General features: G+C 46.7%; 1 protein-coding gene across 1 annotated transcript in view; it reads left to right on the top strand.

Moving 5' to 3' along the window:
• Window positions 1-527: 527 nt before the first annotated feature.
• LOC144805898 (uncharacterized) overlaps window positions 528-19,998 on the top strand; it is a 400,916-nt gene continuing 381,445 nt past the window's right edge. The window contains 1 exon segment of the mRNA XM_078672375.1: window positions 528-1,909. Coding sequence (XP_078528501.1) covers window positions 556-1,909 — 1,354 coding nt within the window. The 5' untranslated portion in view covers window positions 528-555.

A 19,998-nucleotide genomic window follows, 5' to 3' on the forward strand; every position in this document is an offset into this window, starting at 1 on the left:
CTCAATTCCTGACAAGCAAATTTGTATTTTTATCTGGAAATTTAAATCTATTATTCCTCAAGGCTCAATTTCATAGGGAATATCTATTATGGTAATGCTTACCAAATTTCCGTAACTAAAAAAAAGAATTACAAAAACGTAATAAGTCCATTAAATTATAGGGTTAGGTTTGATGAGGTCATACTGATACATTTTGAAGCTTAACAGATCAGCTCTGGATAGGGAGTCCTCTCTAGAAGGGCAGAGCGGACCTACATGAAATCTCACCATATCACGTAAGGGCAGCACTGAGCGGGGCTTAGATGTGTAGCAGGGTAACTCCTGATGTCCTCGGATACAACCTGACCTTGAGCAGGGTAGATCCTCTCCAGCTCTTGAGACAATTAAGTTCTTTCAAGCCATTAGCTGGACTGAATAATTTTTATTTAAATCTTAAACAACGTTTGGTGAGACAGGAAGGAGTATTTTGACCTGATTGTCCTGTGATAATGTGTTGTCTTTTCTATTTTCTTCCCCTTCACAGACACTTGAGGACTTGAACATCCGCATTTCAGAATGGAGAAAAGGCAGGTTCCAAGACAAAAAGGAGAAGTGCAGTGTTCACCTGAACCCGTAAGAGTTGCACTCCCTTCTTCTTGTATCCATAATGTGTCCTCTTCAAGAAACCAAACTGATGCTCAGAGGGACTGTGAGATGGAACCTCTATCAGGGAACCTGCCTAACATGATCCTTTTATCTGTGTTGGAACAGTTGGAAGCCAAACTGGATAACTTGCAGAATACCTTGGAGGGCGTGCCGTCAAGAGTCGCTGGGCTTATGGAGCAAATCTGGATAGCAAAGGGTCTGGATTACCTTGAAAATGGGGGGGTGTCTTTGGAGATGGCCAGTCCGGTGGTGGTTAGAGATTATCCTCTCAGCAGGTCCCCTCCGATCAATCTTTCAGTCCGGGCAAAGGAGGAGAACCAATGCCTTCAATCTACAGCTCCACCTGGTCGTGATCCACAGCCGGATCAGTGTCTACAACCTATGTCTCCTCATGGGCATGAACCAAAGCAGAGCCAGTGCCTCCAACCTCTGTCTCCTCATGGGCATGAACCAAAGCAGAGCCAGTGCCTCCAACCTCTGTCTCCGTCCGGACCACACCAGGACGGTACTGGCTCCAGGTTCCCTCCTCCTGATGTTCCAGTCATCCCAGGTGAGCAAAGCCTTCGTCTTCCACCAAGGTTTGATGATGGGCAGGAACCACAGCAGGACCAGTGCATACAACTAGTTTTCCCAGTTGAACAGGAACAAGAAGAGCACGTGAAGAAAGAGCCATTGTATGCAGATAGTTGTGGCCCACAACAGAACGTCTGCCTGCAGCCACTGCTTCACGAGGGACATGAGCTACAGCAAATCCACTGCACACAACCAGTGCTCCCAGATGGGGAGGGACCAAGTGAACTCCTACAGCAAGACATGTTGTGGTTTGATGGTGACGGTTAACGGCAAAACCTCTGCAGACAACCAGCATGTCAAGAAAACCAGCTCAACACATGCCTGCAGGTTCTTTCTAATGCACATGAACCACATCAGAACTGCAAGACCGAACCAATGCACCTTGAGGCACTCAGTCCAGATCGCGGCTTTAAGCTAGAACCACCGAGTCCTGAGGACTACGATCAGAACTTCAAGCAAGAACCACTGGGTCCTGAGGACTACGATCAGAACTACAAGCAAGAACCACTGCATCCTGAGGACCGAGATGGAAACTCTGACCTACAACCAACATGTGCTGATGCTCAGGGCCCATCTGGATCCTCATCCTTCCTGCCACAGAATGCTGCTGATACTGATGGAGCTATCACTACAGACCCACTGGAAAGAGGAAATACAGACGCAGTTGGATTGCTGCTCAAAGCCATCCCAGGTATTTGTTTCGTACTGAATGACCATGCAGAATGTCGAGTAATTTGTACTGTTCTGAGGGAATGTAGCATAAAATATCTCCAAAGTGGATCTTTCCAGATTTTAGTAAGACCTGCAGGGGGCAAAATCTGAGTTGTTTGGAGTGGTGTCTTTGGGGTGTGGGCCCTTGAGTAGAGACGGAGGTCCTCATCCTGGGCTCTTCACCCTCCGCCTGGGACGACTCCTGGTGGCCTCCCGCCCTGGGCACCGCACCCAAACCGACAGACCATGCACGCAACCTGGGCTTCATCCTGGACTCCTCCCTCTCCATGACCAGGCAAGTCAACAACGTCTCCTCGGCTTGCTTCAACATCCTACGCATGCTACGGAAGATCTTCTGGTGGATCCCCACCGAGACCAGGAAGACCGTCACCCAGGCCCTCGTCACTAGCCGACTGGACTACGGCAACGCCCTCTACGCCGGTACCACCGCCAAGCTCCAGAAGAGACTCCAGCGGATCCAGAACGCCTCCGCCAGACTCATCCTCGACATCCCACGAACCAGCCACATCTCCGGACATCTGAGAGACCTTCACTGGCTCCCCGTCAACAAAAGAATCACCTTCCGCCTCCTCACCCACGCACACAAAGCCCTACACGACCAAGGCCCGAGCTACCTCAACAGCCGGATCAACTTCTACGCTCCCAAACGCCACCTCCGATCAGCCAACCACGCCCTCGCCGCCGTCCCCCGCATCCGAAGAGCGACTACAGGAGGAAGGTCCTTCTCCTACCTGGCCGCCAAGACCTGGAACTCCCTCCCGACCGACCTGCGCCTGACCCGAGACCACCTCTCCTTCAGGAAGAAGCTGAAGACCTGGCTGTTCGAGCAGTAGCGGCACCCCCCCTCCCCCAGCGCCTTGAGACCCTACGGGTATGTAGCGCGCTCTATAAGTGTCATTGATTGATTGATTGATTGAGTAGACCAGAAGCGGTTATTTACCTAGTATCTGCTTTATTTTCGCAAAGGAGTTTCTCCTTCTTGTACAGTGATAGGCTAAGAATTGGGACTCTGCACATGAAAAATGACCTGAATTCTGGTCTGTGCATGAGGTGCCCCCATCCGGGCACAGGACCTCTAAGGAATTAGTGGCAGAATCAATGATTTCAATCCAGGCACCGCGAAACTCACCATCCCCTAAGTGCGATATGAAAGTGAGGTGTTATTCACCAAGAGTAACATTGCCCTTTTTTGTTGCTAGTGCACACTAAAGCACTTTAGAGATGGGGCTGGGTCTATGTGATGTGTGAGTGCACAGAATATAAGAGGATTTCTGGGTCAGTCAGGGTCTGCTGCTTAGGAGGAGAGGAAGGCAGTGTGAAGAAGACAAGTGATCTGTAAGTCAGGTCTGTAGTGGTGGAATGCGTAGGGTAAGGTCCGCAGCACCCCAGAGCCTTCGATAAGAAGTGGTCTATATCTGTAGTGTGTAGGTACATGTACCTAGAACTGGGTGGCCTGCAGGTCAGAGAGGGTCAGTTGTAGTATAACATGCTACATCATTTAGAACAATGTACAAGTTCAGAGAGGTTTCAAGATTAAGTGTGGTCTGTAGGGTTATGTGCACAATACAAGGTGGTCTGAATATCAAGCTGGGTTGGTTGTATTACAGTATACAGGATAGGGTGATCTATTTTATTATGTTTATTTTATCTAATATGGGCCCCATTATAAGGCCTTAGCTATGTCTGCCATTATGTCTCCTATTACATTTCCCTCACTTTTTCCTCCGTCCCAAGTCAGAAATATCAGCGATTAAAGAAACTCTGCTGGAGGGTGAGTGAAGTAAGTGGTGATTGCTCTGAGATATATGGAATTACTGTGGAAATTTGGCTCTGAAATATTATTATTATTATTATTAAAAAATTTTATAGAGCGCGTAGTCACCCTGGGGTATCCCAGCGCTGAAGAACCCTACACCAGAGGAGGCTTGGGGGAGGAAAGGGGCAAGAGTAATTTTAAACATAATCAGTATAAACAGAGACGATATTGAGTCGGGGTGGTTATGGTTTAAGGGAACAGGTGAGTTTTGAGTCGTTTCCTAAATCTCAGGTAGTTCGGTTCTTTCCGCAGGTCTCGAGGAAGGGCATTCCATAGACGCGCTGTGTGGATCGAGAAACGTCTACCACCCGTGCGGGCTTTCTTGAATCTAGGCACGGTGATAAAGGACTCCTCGTCTGATCGAAGAGATCTGGGGGCTTTGTAAGGTTGTATAAATTTCCTCAAAATGGGGGGGCCCTGATTCTGCAGTAGCCTATGGGCCAGGCTTAGGGCTTTGAATGTTACTCGTTCCCTCACTGGGAGCCAGTGAAGGAGTTTCAGGGCAGGTTTGGCCGAAGCTCTGACGGGAGTATGCGTGAGAATCCGGGCGGCCGCGTTTTGAATTTTCTGCAATTTGTTTAGGGTTGCTTCGGGGGCGCCCAGGTATATAGCATTGCTATAGTCAAGCCTGGACAGTATGAGGCCTTGGATGAGAAGTCTTTGCGAAGTGGATGGAAGGAGGGGCAGGATCTTTCTCATCGATTTGAGTAGGCCGAAGCATGTGCCTGCTACTTTTTTAGCCTGCGTGGTGAATGTAAGGTCCGTTTCGATCCATACTCCCAGGCTTTTTACTTCCTGTTTAGGGACAGGGGGGGGTCCTAGACAGGGTGGCCAGATGTTCACAGGGAAGGTAGGTCCTTTCTGGCCCAGAAGAAGAATGTCAGTTTTAGAACCATTCAGTTTTAAGGCTGAATAGTTCATCCACCCTTGGATCTCCTTCAAGCAATTGAATAGGTCCACTGGCTGCTGGCTAGGGTGGGAAAGGGAGACAACTAGTTGTGTGTCGTCCGCATAACTGACAATGCTCACTCCGAACGGGGTGACGATCTCCTCCAATGGGGACATATAGATGTTAAACAATGTGGGGCTCAGGGAGGAGCCCTGAGGCACACCACATTGGAGGGGAGTGTCGGAGGAGCAGGTGTTATTTTCCCAGATCTGGAAGGAACGATGGGCCAGAAAGGAGGAAAGCCAGGACAGAGCGGTACCTTCTACTCCTACCTTTTTGAGCCGTTTGACCAGCAATTGATGGTTGACAGTGTCGAAGGCCGCGCTCAGGTCGAGGAGGATCACTGCCACTGATCCTCCTTCGTCTAAGAGCGTTCTGGCCTCCTCCACTGCAGCCAGGAGGGCGATGTCGGTGCCCTGTCCAGGGCGGAAGCCTGTCTGCGAGTTTTTTAGCAGGTTGTTGGTTTCGAGAAACTGGGAGAGTTTCTTATTCACCAGTTTCTCGGCAACCTTACTGGTCCCGGGGAGGAGGGATATTGGTCGGTAGTTGGCCAGTTCAGCTGGGTCTAGGGAGGGTTTTTTTAGCAACGCCTTAACGACGGCCGCTTTCCAGCTAGGGGGGACGACTCCCTGTTGAAAAGAGGCGTTGATGAGCTTAGTGAGGGGGGGGATGATAGTGGGAGCGACTTCCTTAAGGGTCCGTAGCGGTGCGGGGTCCCTAGGAGATCCGCTTTTGATGGATGTGAGCGTGATCTCTACTTCTTCGTGGGTTATTTGTCCCCACGAGGTTAGACGAGGGGCGATCGAGGTGTCGGAGGGCTCGTCGGTCTCGCCAGTATTAGTCGGGGGGATGGAATCAAGAATTTTTTGAATTTTTTCTTGGAAGAAGCTCGCTAGCTGAATACATTTTTCCTGGTCCGCCTTTGGATCTGGTGGGTTTCTGGGGGCGGGGTCTGGGACCTTAAGCAGTTCTTTCAAGATGGTGTAGGTTTCTTTGCTTGAGCAGGCAGCTTTTTCAATTCGTTCCTGGAAAAACCGACTTTTTGTCTTGTCGATCGCAGCTTTGTATGCTGATAGGGCGGTGGAATAGGCGTCCTTGTTAACATTGGATTTTTCCTTCCTCCATGACCGCTCCGCTCTTTTGCAGTCCTGCCGCAGCGACTTGAGCTCTGGCGTATACCATGGGGCTGAGGGTACACGTTTATTGTGTCTGAGGATAGTGATCTTGGGAATAAGGATATCCAGGGAGGACGTAATCCAGGAGCAAAACTGTTCGTCGGCCGTTATGGCGTCGGAGGACAGTACTGGGGTAGTCTTAGAGAGGATGTCAGTCCATTCTGATGGTATGAGTTTATGCCATCGTCTGTCTTTGGTTTTAACTTTTACAGGCTGGATAGGCACAGAAGGGGCTTCCCATGAGAAGGGGACTAGGAGGTGATCAGTCCATGGCAGTGGCAAAGGTGGACTGGTGGTGATATTGGCATTAGTGAGAACGGGGTCTAGTAAGTGTCCCTTGTCATGGGTGGGTTCATTATTGGCCAGCCTGATATTAAGTGATAGCAGGTCCACTAGTAGGTCCGAGGCGGAACGGTCAGTGGGATCTGTGAAGTGAAGGTTCAAGTCGCCAACAATGAGAAAGTTGGAAACAGAAGCGGCTAGTTGGGAGGCCGCTTCGGTGACTGCATTGAGAAATTTCCCGAGCGTACCTGGGGGCCGATAGATTAGGAAACCCGAAAGGGAATGCCTTGGGGAAGATTGGAGGGAGATGTGGAATTACTGTGGAAATTAGGCATCTGATTCCCCCAGTCATTCCAGAGTATGCCAAATCATGCAAGTTTCTGCCTCTTGGCACAAAATGGTGCAGTACAGTGTGTTGCGATAAGCTGTAAGCATAGCCCTTGCAACATCGTCCACTTTGATACCCGCCCTGATAAAAAACCCTGATTGGCCAATCTGTTCATCCTCTCTGCTTGGCCATTACTCTGTGGGTGATGAAGCCTCTTTTGCCCACAGCAGATGCCCGGCTCCTAACAATCTCTGCCCTAGCCGGAACACAACCATCATGGGTAAGCCCTTATACTCTCAATCCACATGAGGCTAAAACCCGATGGTCATTTGAACACCCCGTTTTTCCTTAGACGATATCGGCTGAGTGCATGTAGGCCACCAAATCACTAGTATAAATATTTTCGTCACCTGACGCCCGCCGTAGTGATTTTTGTAAATATCAAACGCGAGCATGCTGTCCAGATCCTTGCACTTTGCATGCATGCTGGAAATAGCAGTTTGTATGAGTCTACTGCCATCGTACCACATGTCTCAGTTTAGCACTCAACAACGGCATTAGCTGGTTGACCCCTCACGTTCAGGCTGTCTGCAACCACTGAATGTACAGCACGGTATGCCGGTTCCGAATCAAACTGGTTGCCTAAAACTTGCGCATTATTGTCAGTTAGTGTTTTAATTACAATTATTGTTTGTCTGTTCCTTCCCCTTTTTTCCCCCCAACAGGCGGTTCTAATTTTCATATGCCAGGCAAATGTGTATATTGTCAGTCCTGATGATGATCCCGAATTATTAAGAGCAAGGGATCGAAACGTCCGTCGACTTCTTTTAGTGTTGTCACAACTTACCACTGTGTATAATTTCGTTGTGTTCAACACGTTGGCAATACTTCTATTTGATACACTGATTTAAAAGTGGCCAATTTTGCTTAGTCTTTGCCTGTAACCCTTTGCACGTTGTATATGTTTCTTTCCAAACACTCCCCTCCCAAGTACGGTACAGGACTGTGCCCTACTGTTACCCCTTTCTCCATTTTTGTGATTTACTACAAAATAAAACCCATGTCCGGCTGGACATAGGAGGAATATAGCTACCTATTATGGCCTATATGTTATTTTTTGCGTGATCTCTTCAAATGCTAAGGACCTTTGTTCTCAGTAATATATAATTGATATCCACGGTCCTAAGCAAACTGTTCGGGTTCCCTTGTTGTATTTAAAAGTACCTACCAAGCCAGTGGCAAATCAGGTGGCACCACAAAGGCCCTCCTTATACCACTACCTGTGGTGGGGGTTCCCTTTGAAAGAGTTGGGATAGACATTGTTGGACCAATGGATCCCCAAACAGCATCTGGGCACAGGTTTATTCTGGTGGTAGTGGATCATGCCACCAGATACCCAGAGGCTATTTCCCCTAGGACCACGACAGCACCTGTAGTGGCAAGAGCCCTTTTGGGAGCATTCTCAAGAGTGGGTTTCCCTAAGGAGGTAATCTCAGACAGAGGTACAAACTTTATGTCTAGTTATCTGACCGCAATGTGGAGGGAGTGTGGAGCGAACTACAAATTCACCACACCCTATCACCCACAATGCAATAGTCTAGTTAAAGATTCAACAAGACCTTAAAGGGTATGATTAAGGGTCTCTCTGAAAAGCTCAGGCGGAGATGGGACATCCTACTGCCCTACCTTTTATTTGCATACAGAGAGGTACCACAAAAGGGGGTTGGCTACAGCCCTTTTGAACTTTTGTTTGGGCATCCTGTTCAAAGACCTCTTTGTCTGGTGAAAGAAGGATGGGAGTTACCTCTCAAACTTCCCAAGCAAGACATTGTGAACTATATACTTGGTCTCCGCTCCAGGATGGCTGAGTACATGAAAAAGGTATCCAAAAACCTTGAGGCCAGCCAGGAATTGCAAAAGGCCTGGCATGGCCAAAAGGCTGTACTGACTGTTTACCAGCCAGGACAGAAAGTGTGGGTGTTGGAGCCAGTGGCCCCAGCAGCTCTCCAAGACAAGTGGAGTGGACCCCACACTATTGTTGAGCAGAAGGGAGATGTCACCTACTTGGTTGAACTTGGAACTCCCAGGAGCCCCCTATGGGTGCTTCATGTCAACAGACTGAAACCATATGTTGACAGGGCAGACATGGGCTTGCTCATGGCTACTGATGAAGGACAGGAGGAAGAGAGTGACCCTCTCCCAGACCTGCTCTCTCAGAACCCTGATGATGGGTCAGTTGATGGAGTAGCCTTGGCAGGCAACCTCACTGACCAGCAGCAGAGTGACTGCAGACAAGTTCTGCAGGCATACAGACATATGTTTTCACTGACTCCAAGTCAGACTACCTTGTGCACCCATGAGGTGGACACTGGAGACAGTCTGCCTGATAAAAGTAAGATTTACAGGCAACCTGATCATGTCAGAGAGTTTATCAGGACAGAAGTCCAGAAAATGTTGGAATTGGGAGTTATTGAGCCCTCAGAGAGCCCTTGGGCCAGTCCAGTAGTCCTTGTGCCAAAACCTCACACCCAGGGTGGTAAGAGAGAGATTAGGTTTTGTGTGGATTACAGAGGCCTCAATGCTGTCACTAGGACATATGCCCATCCAATCCCTAGGGCAGATGAGCTCATAGACAAATTGGCATCTGCCAAGTTCTAGAGCACATTTAACCTAACAGCTGACTATTGGCAGATCAGACTAGCTGATGATGCAAAGCCAAAGACAGCATTTTCAACCCCAGGTGGTCATTATCAATTTGAGGGTTCAGCGAGAGGTTTTTTTACGTTTTTCAGAAATTGGTGGCGCTCAACAGTTTACGACGTTGTGAAGTACAAAAGTGTATTGCTTAAAAGTTCGTAGTTTTGGTGCCTCTTGGTCAAAGGAAAACCACAACCTTTGAAAAGGAAAGGGAGGTCAGGATCCCCTCTTTCGAATTGATCAGGCCAGGTCCAGAGCACACAAAAGGAGTGTGAATTACAGTGAAATGTATCACATATTACAACAAAAAAGGAAGGATGAGATTGTCACCAGAAAGTATCATCTCAAAGAGTTTTATTCTTTTTCGCAGCTGGTGCTCCTGTCAAAAGGAGATCAACCAGGAAAAGATGCCAACTGACACGTGTTTCGTCACGGATGGTTAACCGTGACTCTTCAGGGCTGGAATGACAATGAATATCATGACAAACTGTACATGATTGTTAACGCACAGTAGGAGTGCCGTGCAGTAGAAAGGACACCAGGTGTTTGTGGAAACCAGGGCGGGGAAACAAAAGAGGTGCGTGTGAGTGCGGGTGACTTAATGTTCAAAATTATTTTTTGAACATCTCTAACATTAGTGACATCATGACTGCTGTGATGTATTGGCAGTAGGTAACAAAGACCTTAAGTGACAAAGTGGGTTCTACATGAGCTGCAAAATGGTCGAGAAAGACGAAAATAAATTGTAAAGGTTGTCAAGATTTGAGCAAAATCAGAACACGTTACAGTCTCCGGAATATTCTTCAAAAATGTCGCTTCAGGAAAAAGAAAACGTGAGTGCCGTGACGTGAGTGACAAACGTTTTCTTTTAAGCAAAATCATTACATCTAGATAAACATGGTAAATGAAAAAACGGGGAGGGAAGAAACAAGAAAATGTGGAGAAATACACAGAAGTTACTGGTTCATGAGAAAACATGTTGAGAAAATTCCTCAACGAGAATGGTTAAACATCCATTGTTATTACACGTGATGTGACTATCGTAATACAAAATTCAAATGGAAAATGTCAAACTGTAAAGATAGGCATAACAGTGTGTGTGTCAATTAAAGATCAAAATTAGTCAATTTGTAATATCGAGTGGAAAAAACGCATGCTGAGATTAGCAAGATTTGCATGAACCCATTAACTGAGAAAGTTGAGGTCACCAAAAAAGGGGGCAGGGGCGTAATCATACCTTATCTCAAGTGAGTCAAAGCGGTATCTATAGGACGAAAGAGGGGAAAAGATTGGTTCAAAATTTGGTTCGAAATTGTTTGAAAATTAGCTTTTGCACCTAATCAGTGGAGGTGACAGAAGATGCAGTGGTCAAATACAGAGAACTAAATCTAGATGTGGGAAGTACTCACCGGGGAGCGGTGATACTTCCAACCCGGTCCAAGTCGGGTTTACGTGTTCAAACAAGACCGATTGGGTTGATTATCGCCAGGAAAACATCTTAAGTTCAAGGTTTGGAAAGGGGCAGACGAACGGGTAATGTCATCGGTAGAGCAATGGCTGCAAGACAGTAGAAGGGGGGGTTTAGTTAAGTTATCGGGACACTTGACGCACATGAAGAAAAATTCGGGGTTCCAAAATTGGTCCGCTTACCTATCTGTTGCTGCTCAGTCGGAGCGTGGAGTGGTTGCCGGACCCGGGAACCACTGTGTGCGTTTTCGCTTTCTAATAAAGCGATCAGAATGGGAAAGAACTAGACCGCTGATCTGAGGTTGTTCTGAATAAGCATGAAAATGGAAGAAATCCTGTGCGGGATTATAGTGGGTCATAGAAATAAGATCGAGCCAAGGGGTTGATCTTATTGTGCTAAAAATAAAGGAATATGTGTCGATGTGTACTTCGACAAAAGTCATGCCTAGCTAATTAGATCATACAGGGAAAGTAGGTGTCTACTCCGCAGTATTGGGTGCGAAGGAAAGGTTGTCAGGAACATAAAATATATTGCAATTGGTGTCAGAAGCAAGTTTATCTTGTGTGGCTTGAAAGTCCAACGCAATTTAGAGGTTGATTAAATTCATTGATATTTTAGTCAAGAGTCTGGTGTGGGGGTTGGAGCGAAACAGGAAAAAAGGAAAATGGTTGGAGGCGGGGTAGTGAGAAAAGAAAAGAGCAAAATTCATATAATTTACAAAGTCATTTTGTTCGCTAGAAATCAAGAATGTGGGGTATCAAATGTTACAGGCGACTGCAATTAGCCGTTATTTAACGAATAACTTAAACATTCAAAATTCTCAACATCATTGCAAAAAATGCATTAATATTCAAACGGTAGTCAAGTGCATTGAGAAATATAGACATTCTCTTATTTCATCATATTAATTCAGGAACCTGTTGTGTACTGGGAAATTACATTAATTACAGCAGTGTCACCTAAGTTTCAGGTCCAAGAAAGAAATGGAGTTCATCATCAGAATTTTGTCCATATTTCACCGTGTCCAAGCGCATAATCCAGGTGGCCTCTTGTCGTCTGAGACGTAGTTCACGATTGCCACCTCTGACATTTGCCTCTATTACATCAATTCCATAGAATTTAAATGTTTTGACTGAAACCTGTGCCGGACAAGTGGCCATGTGTATGGCCATGGGGTAGCGAGTATCCTGTGTGGAACTGGCTCTGGCATGTTCTCTAATCCGTTCCTTCAAGGGCCTGATAGAACTTCCCACATATTGACTGTGACATGCGCATTCAATGACGTAAACTGCATAGCTGGTGTTGCAGTTAATGTTAGTTTTAATCACAAATTCTTGGTGGTGGTGTCCAGAGAAAGTCTTTATTCCATGGTGGGCCCATTTACACATGACACATAAGCCACATTTGTAGAAACCCTTCGATCGTTGTGTTAGCCAGGTACTATTCCTGGTTCCTCTTGGGACGGTGGGACTCAGTCTGCTTTTTAAGTTTCTACCCCGACGGTAAGTGATTTGTGGTTTCTGCGTGATGGCTTCATTTAATGATTTGTCTGCTAGTAGGATCCCCCAGTGTTTGATGAGGCTTTTCTGTACCACTGTGTTCATTTCGTTGAAGTCCATGATAAGCCTCACAGGTTGGGATTGGGCTACTGAGCGTGCTTTGTTGGCAAGTGTTGATTCTCTCTTCACTTTTTTTATTCTGTTTTTTGCTTTGTTGAGTATTGCTGGTTTGTATCCTCTCTTAGCAAACCTGCTGCGCATGTTGTCGATGCAATTTTCAAATTGGTCATCTTCACTACAGTTCCTTCTTGCTCGTATGTATTCTCCGTACAATCGTCAATGTACCTCCCCCAGTATATTATATTGTTGCTCCATCTTATACCTTTGTTGCCCCAGATGATGTCTGCTTCAAGGGCCCCCATGTACAGGTTGGCAAAAGATGGGGAGAATTTTGACCCCATAGCGACACCCTTTGTTTGTTTAAACCACGATTGTCTTTTGATCTGGTCAGGCACACAAGAGTCTCTACATGACTTTTGTGCTCACCTGAATGACAATAATATGGATATGAGGTTCACCAGTCACATCAGTTCCACCGCAGTCACCTTTCTGGACATCGAGTTATATGTCAAAAACAATGTTCTCCACAGTAAACTATACCGCAAACAAACGGCCTGCAACGCAATTTTACATGGTACCAGCTCTCATCCTATTCACCAAATAAACACCATCCCCTACGGAGAATACATACGAGTAAGAAGGAACTGTAGTGAAGATGACCAATTTGAAAATTGCATCGACAACATGCGCAGCAGGTTTGCTAAGAGAGGATACAAACCAGCAATACTCAACAAAGCAAAAAACAGAATAAAAAAAGTGAAGAGAGAATCAACACTTGCCAACAAAGCACGCTCAGTAGCCCAATCCCAACCTGTGAGGCTTATCATGGACTTCAACGAAATGAACACAGTGGTACAGAAAAGCCTCATCAAACACTGGGGGATCCTACTAGCAGACAAATCATTAAATGAAGCCATCACGCAGAAACCACAAATCACTTACCGTCGGGGTAGAAACTTAAAAAGCAGACTGAGTCCCACCGTCCCAAGCGGAACCAGGAATAGTACCTGGCTAACACAACGATCGAAGGGTTTCTACAAATGTGGCTTATGTGTCATGTGTAAATGGGCCCACCATGGAATAAAGACTTTCTCTGGACACCACCACCAAGAATTTGTGATTAAAACATTAACTGCAACACCAGCTATACAGTTTACGTCATTGAATGCGCATGTCACAGTCAATATGTGGGAAGTTCTATCAGGCCCTTGAAGGAACGGATTAGAGAACATGCCAGAGCCATTTCCACACAGGATACTCGCTCCCCCATGGCCATACATATGGCCACTTGTCCGGCACAGGTTTCAGTCAAAACATTTAAATTCTATGGAATTGATGTAATAGAGGCAAATGTCAGAGGTGGCAATCGTGAACTACGTCTCAGACGACAAGAGGCCACCTGGATTATGCGCTTGGACACGGTGAAATATGGACAAAATTCTGATGATGAACTCCATTTCTTTCTTGGACCTGAAACTTAGGTGACACTGCTGTAATTAATGTAATTTCCCAGTACACAACAGGTTCCTGAATTAATATGATGAAATAAGAGAATGTCTATATTTCTCAATGCACTTGACTACCGTTTGAATATTAATGCATTTTTTGCAATGATGTTGAGAATTTTGAATGTTTAAGTTATTCGTTAAATAACGGCTAATTGCAGTCGCCTGTAACATTTGATACCCCACATTCTTGATTTCTAGCGAACAAAATGACTTTGTAAATTATATGAATTTTGCTCTTTTCTTTTCTCACTACCCCGCCTCCAACCTTTTTCCTTTTTTCCTGTTTCGCTCCAACCCCCACACCCCCGCAGGCAGTGGTTCCCGTATCCGGCAACCACTCCACGCTCCGACTGAGCAGCAACAGATAGGTAAGCGGACCAATTTCGGAACCCCGAATTTTTCTTCATGTGGGTCAAGTGTCCCGATGACTTAACTAAAAAAAAACCTTCTACTGTCTTGCAGCCATTGCTCTGCAGATGACATTACCCGTTCGTCTGCCCCTTTCCAAACCTTGAACTTAAGATGTTTTCCTGGCGATAATCAACCCAATCGGTCTTGTTTGAACACGTAAACCCGACTTGGACCGGGTTGGAAGTATCACCGCTCCCCGGTGAGTACTTCCCACATCTAGATTTAGTTCTCTGTATTTGACCACTGCATCTTCAGTCACCTCCACTGAACTGGTGCAAAAGCTAATCTTCAAACAATTTCGAACCAAATTTTGAACCAATCTTTTCCCCTCTTTCGTCCTTCAGATACCGCTTTGACTCACTTGAGATCAGGTATGATTGCGCTCCTCCCCCCTTTTTTGGTGACCTCAACTTTCTCAGTTAATGGGTTCATGCAAATCTTGCTAATCTCAGAATGCTTTTTTTCCACTCGATATTACAAATTGACTAATTTTGATCTTTAATTGACACACACATTGTTATCCCTATCTTTACAGTTTGACATTTTCCATTTGAATTTTGTATTATGATAGTCACATCACGTGTAATAACAATGGATGTTTAACCATTCTCGTTGAGGAATTTTCTCAACATGTTTTCTCATGAACCAGTAACTCCTGTGTATATTTCCACATTTTCTTGTTTCTTCCCTCCCCGTTTTTTCGTTTACCATGTTTATCTAGATGTAATGATTTTGCTTAAAAGAAAACGTTTGTCACTCACGTCACGGCACTCACGTTTTCTTTTTCCTGAAGCGACATTTTTGAAGAATATTCCGGAGACTGTAACGTGTTCTGATTTTGCTCAAATCTTGACAACCTTTACAATTTATTTTTGTCTTTCTCGACCATTTTGCAGCTCATGTAGAACCCACTTTGTCACTTAAGGTCTTTGTTACCTACTGCCAATACATCACAGCAGTCATGATGTCACTAATGTTAGAGATGTTCAAAAAATAATTTTGAACATTAAGTCACCCGCACTCACACGCACCTCTTTTGTTTCTCCGCCCTGGTTTCCACAAACACCTGGTGTCCTTTCTACTGCACGGCACTCCTACTGTGCGTTAACAATCATGTACAGTTTGTCATGATATTCATTGTCATTCCAGCCCTGAAGAGTCACGGTTAACCATCCGTGACGAAACACGTGTCGGTTGGCATCTTTTCCTGGTTGATCTCCTTTTGACAGGAGCACCAGCTGCGAAAAAGAATAAAACTCTTTGAGATGATACTGTCTGGTGACGATCTCATCCTTCCTTTTTTGTTGTAATATGTGATACATTTCACTGTAATTCACACTCCTTTTGTGTGCTCTGGACCTGGCCTGACATTATCAATTTGTGATAATGCTCTTTGGTCTGAAAAATGCACCTGCCACATTCCAGAGGTTGGTGTATTAAGTCATCTCAGGCCTGGATGACTACTGTGCAGCTTATCTTGATGATACTGCAGTCTTTAGCTCCACCTGGGAAGATCACCTGATCCACCTAAAGAATGTTTTGGAGGCCCTGAAAAAGGCAGGCCTAACTATCAAGGCTACCAAGTGCCAGATAGGGCAGAGTCAGGTTGTATACCTGGGCCTCCTTGTAGGTGGAGGCCAGGTTCAACCATTGCAGATTAAGATCCAGACCATCATGGACTGGACTGCTCCAACCACCCAAGACTCAGATCAGAGCTTTCTTGGGCCTGACTGGGTATTAAAGGAAATTTGTCAAGGGGTATGGATCCATTGTGACACCCCTCAATGACTTAACTTCCAAGAAAAGGCCAAAGAAAGTTCAGTGGACAGTAAGCTGTCAAAAGGCATTTGATGACCTGAAGCAGGCCATGTGCACTGCACCAATTCTGCAAAGTCCAGACTACTCCAAAGAATTAATTGTTCAAACAGATGCTTCTGAGGTGGGGGTAGGTGTTGTTCTTTCACAACTGAATCAAGATGGTCAAGACCAGCCAGTAGCTTTTATTAGCAGAAGGCTGACCCCTAGAGAGAAACGTTGGTCAGCTATTGAGAGGGAGGCCTTTGCTGTGGTTTGGGCACTGAAGAAGCTGAGGCCATACTTGTTTGGTACTCACTTCAAGGTTCAGACAGACCATAAGCCCCTCTTATGGCTAAATCAGATGAAGGGTGAAAATCCCAAACTGCTCAGGTGGTCCATTTCCCTACAGGGGATGGACTTTACAGTGGAACATAGACCTGGGAGTGACCATGCCAATGCAGATGGGCTCTCCAGATATTTCTACTTAGAACATGAATACTCAACTGGTCAAGGTTAGTTTAATGTCCCTGCGTTTGGGGGGGGGTTGTGTAGGAGAGTAGGGTCTGCTTCCTATGGTCACCCCCACTTCTTGCTGTGTTTCACTGGTTTTTCGATTCTAGACTGGCTGTGGCCCTGCTAATTAGGACCACAGCCTAGCTGTACTCTCTCTAAATTGTTACCATGTACTTTAGGTATATACCAGATTGGGTATTGGGTCACCTTTGTGAGCCCCCGTATAGTGTACCATAGGTACCCAGGGCATAGGTGCATCCAAGACCTACCAGGGTCTGCAGCATGTATTATGCCACCCCTGGCTGGCCCTCCACACAGACACCACAGGTCTGTTCCCACTGCCTGGGTAAGGTGGTGTAATCACCCCTTACTGGGATATAGTAATCCCATACCCACCTTTACATATAGACACATATGCACCTACGAGTCACTCCTATGGCAGGCCTCGACAATCCTGTAAGCAGAGTGCTTGGTTATATGTGAGAGGGTGCCCTAGCATGAGCTGAGCCCCTCTGCAGCTTTCGGAACCATCTCCTTATAGCTGTTCTATGATATAGCCATACCATATAATCTTAAGGGCATTATAATCCTCGTGGTTAATGCTAACTTTGGTTTGGCTTTATCAAAACATGTCGTGTAAAGTGTCAAACACTTTGGAATACTACCACCCCGCCAGTCCTGGCGGCGGGGGTAGCATTCCACCCTTCTAGAGGGAGAAGACATGTAGTTACTGGTACACCCGGTTAAAATTAAACAGAGCCCTGGCACCACAAAATAGATGCTGCTGCCACAGACACAAATCTGCCCTCCTGCTGCTAGATGAAACTCCGGCAGGGGAGGCCTGGACAATAGGTTTCCTCTCAGGGGAGGTGCCAGCACAACTCCACATAGGCTTTAGTGTATTGGGGAGGGAGGGTTGCACTCAGGGAATGCTTTTCCAGACACTGCCTGGGGCACACAAGGTGCTCCATGCATAGCCCAGTTCAAACCGGTTGCTGGGGCGCAAGCCCCAGCTCTGTCACGAAACTGGACAAAGGGAAGTGGGTGTAACCAGCCCCTCCCCTGATCCACCCATAGGAGGGACCTAGCAGGTAGTCCAGCCCCCTAACTCAGTGTAAGTATAGGAGCTGTGTCCCTAGGACTTTAGATTCACCTGGACGACATCTTAATGCAGAAATCCTGGAACTTCGATATTCCATTCTGACTGGAAGACTGAGGACATCTCCCTTGTGGTCAAGGAGTGATCACCCTGTTCAAACAGGCACCAACAAGCAACTTGCCGGTCTGCAACTTTGAGGCTCCCGCCGGATCCCGAAGAGGCTGACAACAGGACATGGATTTCCAGACTTCTCTGACCCCGCCCTTCGATCACAGCAAAGCTGAGACACGTGACGGACACGAGAGACGTGGGACCAGAACTCCTGGACATCCTGCATTTCGCTTACTGCATCGACTCCTGAGGTAACTTGCAGTTGTGCATTTGGGTACTTGAAGCCCCAGCCCAGAGCGCCATTTGCACCGAAGCTCCAGCCCGCACACTCCACAAGTGTCCTGTGCGCCCCGCCTTTGCATTTCCGCTCGATGCATCTTCCCGGTTCCTAGTCCGTTGGCTAGTGAGCCCCTGGAAGACTTCCTTTACAACTTAACTTGCTTTCCTGGTTGACCCAGGCTTGCTCCAGCTTCCCTACAAAGGAGAAGTGTCCCAGACCTTGCTGGTCTGCAACAGAGCTCATCTCGACTTCCTGTGTGGGTTGCGGTTACCAAGGCTTGTTGGGTCCAATCCGGATACCGACACCGCAGTCAACTAGATCCTTTGTGGGATAGTTCGAATCCAGCGCCTGGTCATCATCGATGCCTCCTGGACCACGTGGCTGAAGAGACAGGCTCACCTTCTTCACTTCGAAAGCACCCGACATCGCTTGCTTCCTTCCTGGAACCTTCCTGGTCACTGGCTAGTGACCCAGACTCTGTCCCCTCTACTTTCAGGTTCTACAGATCTTCGATCCACCCTTGGATCCACCCGGACACTTTTCCTCTGGTCGCCTGCAGCACTTCTTTACAGGTCTCCATAGAAAACGACGACGAAACCCGACACAAAAAGGCACCTGCACCCGGCTTCCCTGGGTGAGGTAACACGAGTACTCCGGTGCTCCCGTGGGTCTTGACTCTCGAAGTGTCCTAGTTTAAAAGGGTTCCATCCAAGTCCATCCGGAAGTGTTGTTAAATTGTATATTTGTAATTTCTTCGTTTCCCATAGAAAGTCAATGGTAAACCGCGGCTGTGATTAGACACTGCACGCGCATCCTGTGGGCCTCCTACTTCCTATCCTTTGGTTGTTCAGAGTAGCCCCAGTGATTCCACAGGCCCCAGGCCTGCTTTCTAATCCTCACGTGGTTCTTATACCACTATCTTACTATATGGTTAGTGAGGCCCCTAGGGCATAACTGTATTTGTGCAACTTATCGTATGCTGATTGAGAATCTTGTAATGTACTTTGACCTCTGACCTCATAAAGAGTGCAGGGGGGCTGTGTTTAGAATAAATACATATATAGTTGATATATACCTTGTGTGGTGTACTTTCATTTGGTACTGAAGAGATTATAAATGGTAAAACAACTCGCTCAACTCACTTACAGAAGTCTTAGCCTGATGACTGCTGGCCTATGCTACTACTAGGATAGCTTTCTATAAGGTTGACTTTACAACCACCATCAATAAGGGTTGATTAGATTGGTGCAAGGTGCCCACTAGAACTAGTGGACATCATATGCCAGGTTAACTTCTCACAGATGTGGGCATGCTGAGAAAGTTGACGAGAAGTTCTACGGTGGCCTTGTTCCAGCTATGACAGATGGGGCAGGGGCGGTGAGAGTGGTGATGAACGGTGGGAATGGCGAAGGCGAAGTATACACAGTGCTGGTCGGTCCAGAGGAGTTCGGTGGTGTGGCTCTAGATGATGTTCCTTCTGATGGAGAAGATGAGGTCGAGCATGTGTCTGGCTATGTGGCTCAGTGCGGTGACTAGCTGCTTGAGTCCGATGTTGGCAAGGTTCTCCAGTTGGTCACTGGGGTTGTCCAATTGGAATTTGAGGTCTCCGAGTAGGATGTAATCGCTGGATGCGAGAGCCTAGGGTGCAATGAGGTCTACAATGGCGTCGTTGAAGGCCACGCTGGGGACTGAGCCTTGGAGGGTCGTGTTGGGATTGCTCTGGATCTGGAAGGGGAGGTGTTTCATGGTAGTCATTGGGTCATTTGAGTAAGTGGTCAGTTGGAGGTTGTTCTTGTGGACGATGGCTATGCCTCCTCCTGGTCAGTCGACGTGGTACTTGGGGTGATTTTGTAGCCTTTGGGGATGGCGGTGGTATCACTGATTTTAAGACAAACGTCTTGTGCCTTTGTGGTGAGCATTATCAATCTAGTATGATTGTATGAGGTATACCTCCCTTACCCTAAGTAGCGCATTGAGAAATGTAAAGAAATTATA

Source organism: Lissotriton helveticus (assembly GCF_964261635.1).
Source record: "Lissotriton helveticus chromosome 1_1 unlocalized genomic scaffold, aLisHel1.1 SUPER_1_unloc_31, whole genome shotgun sequence".
NCBI classification, from domain to species: Eukaryota; Metazoa; Chordata; class Amphibia; order Caudata; family Salamandridae; genus Lissotriton; species Lissotriton helveticus.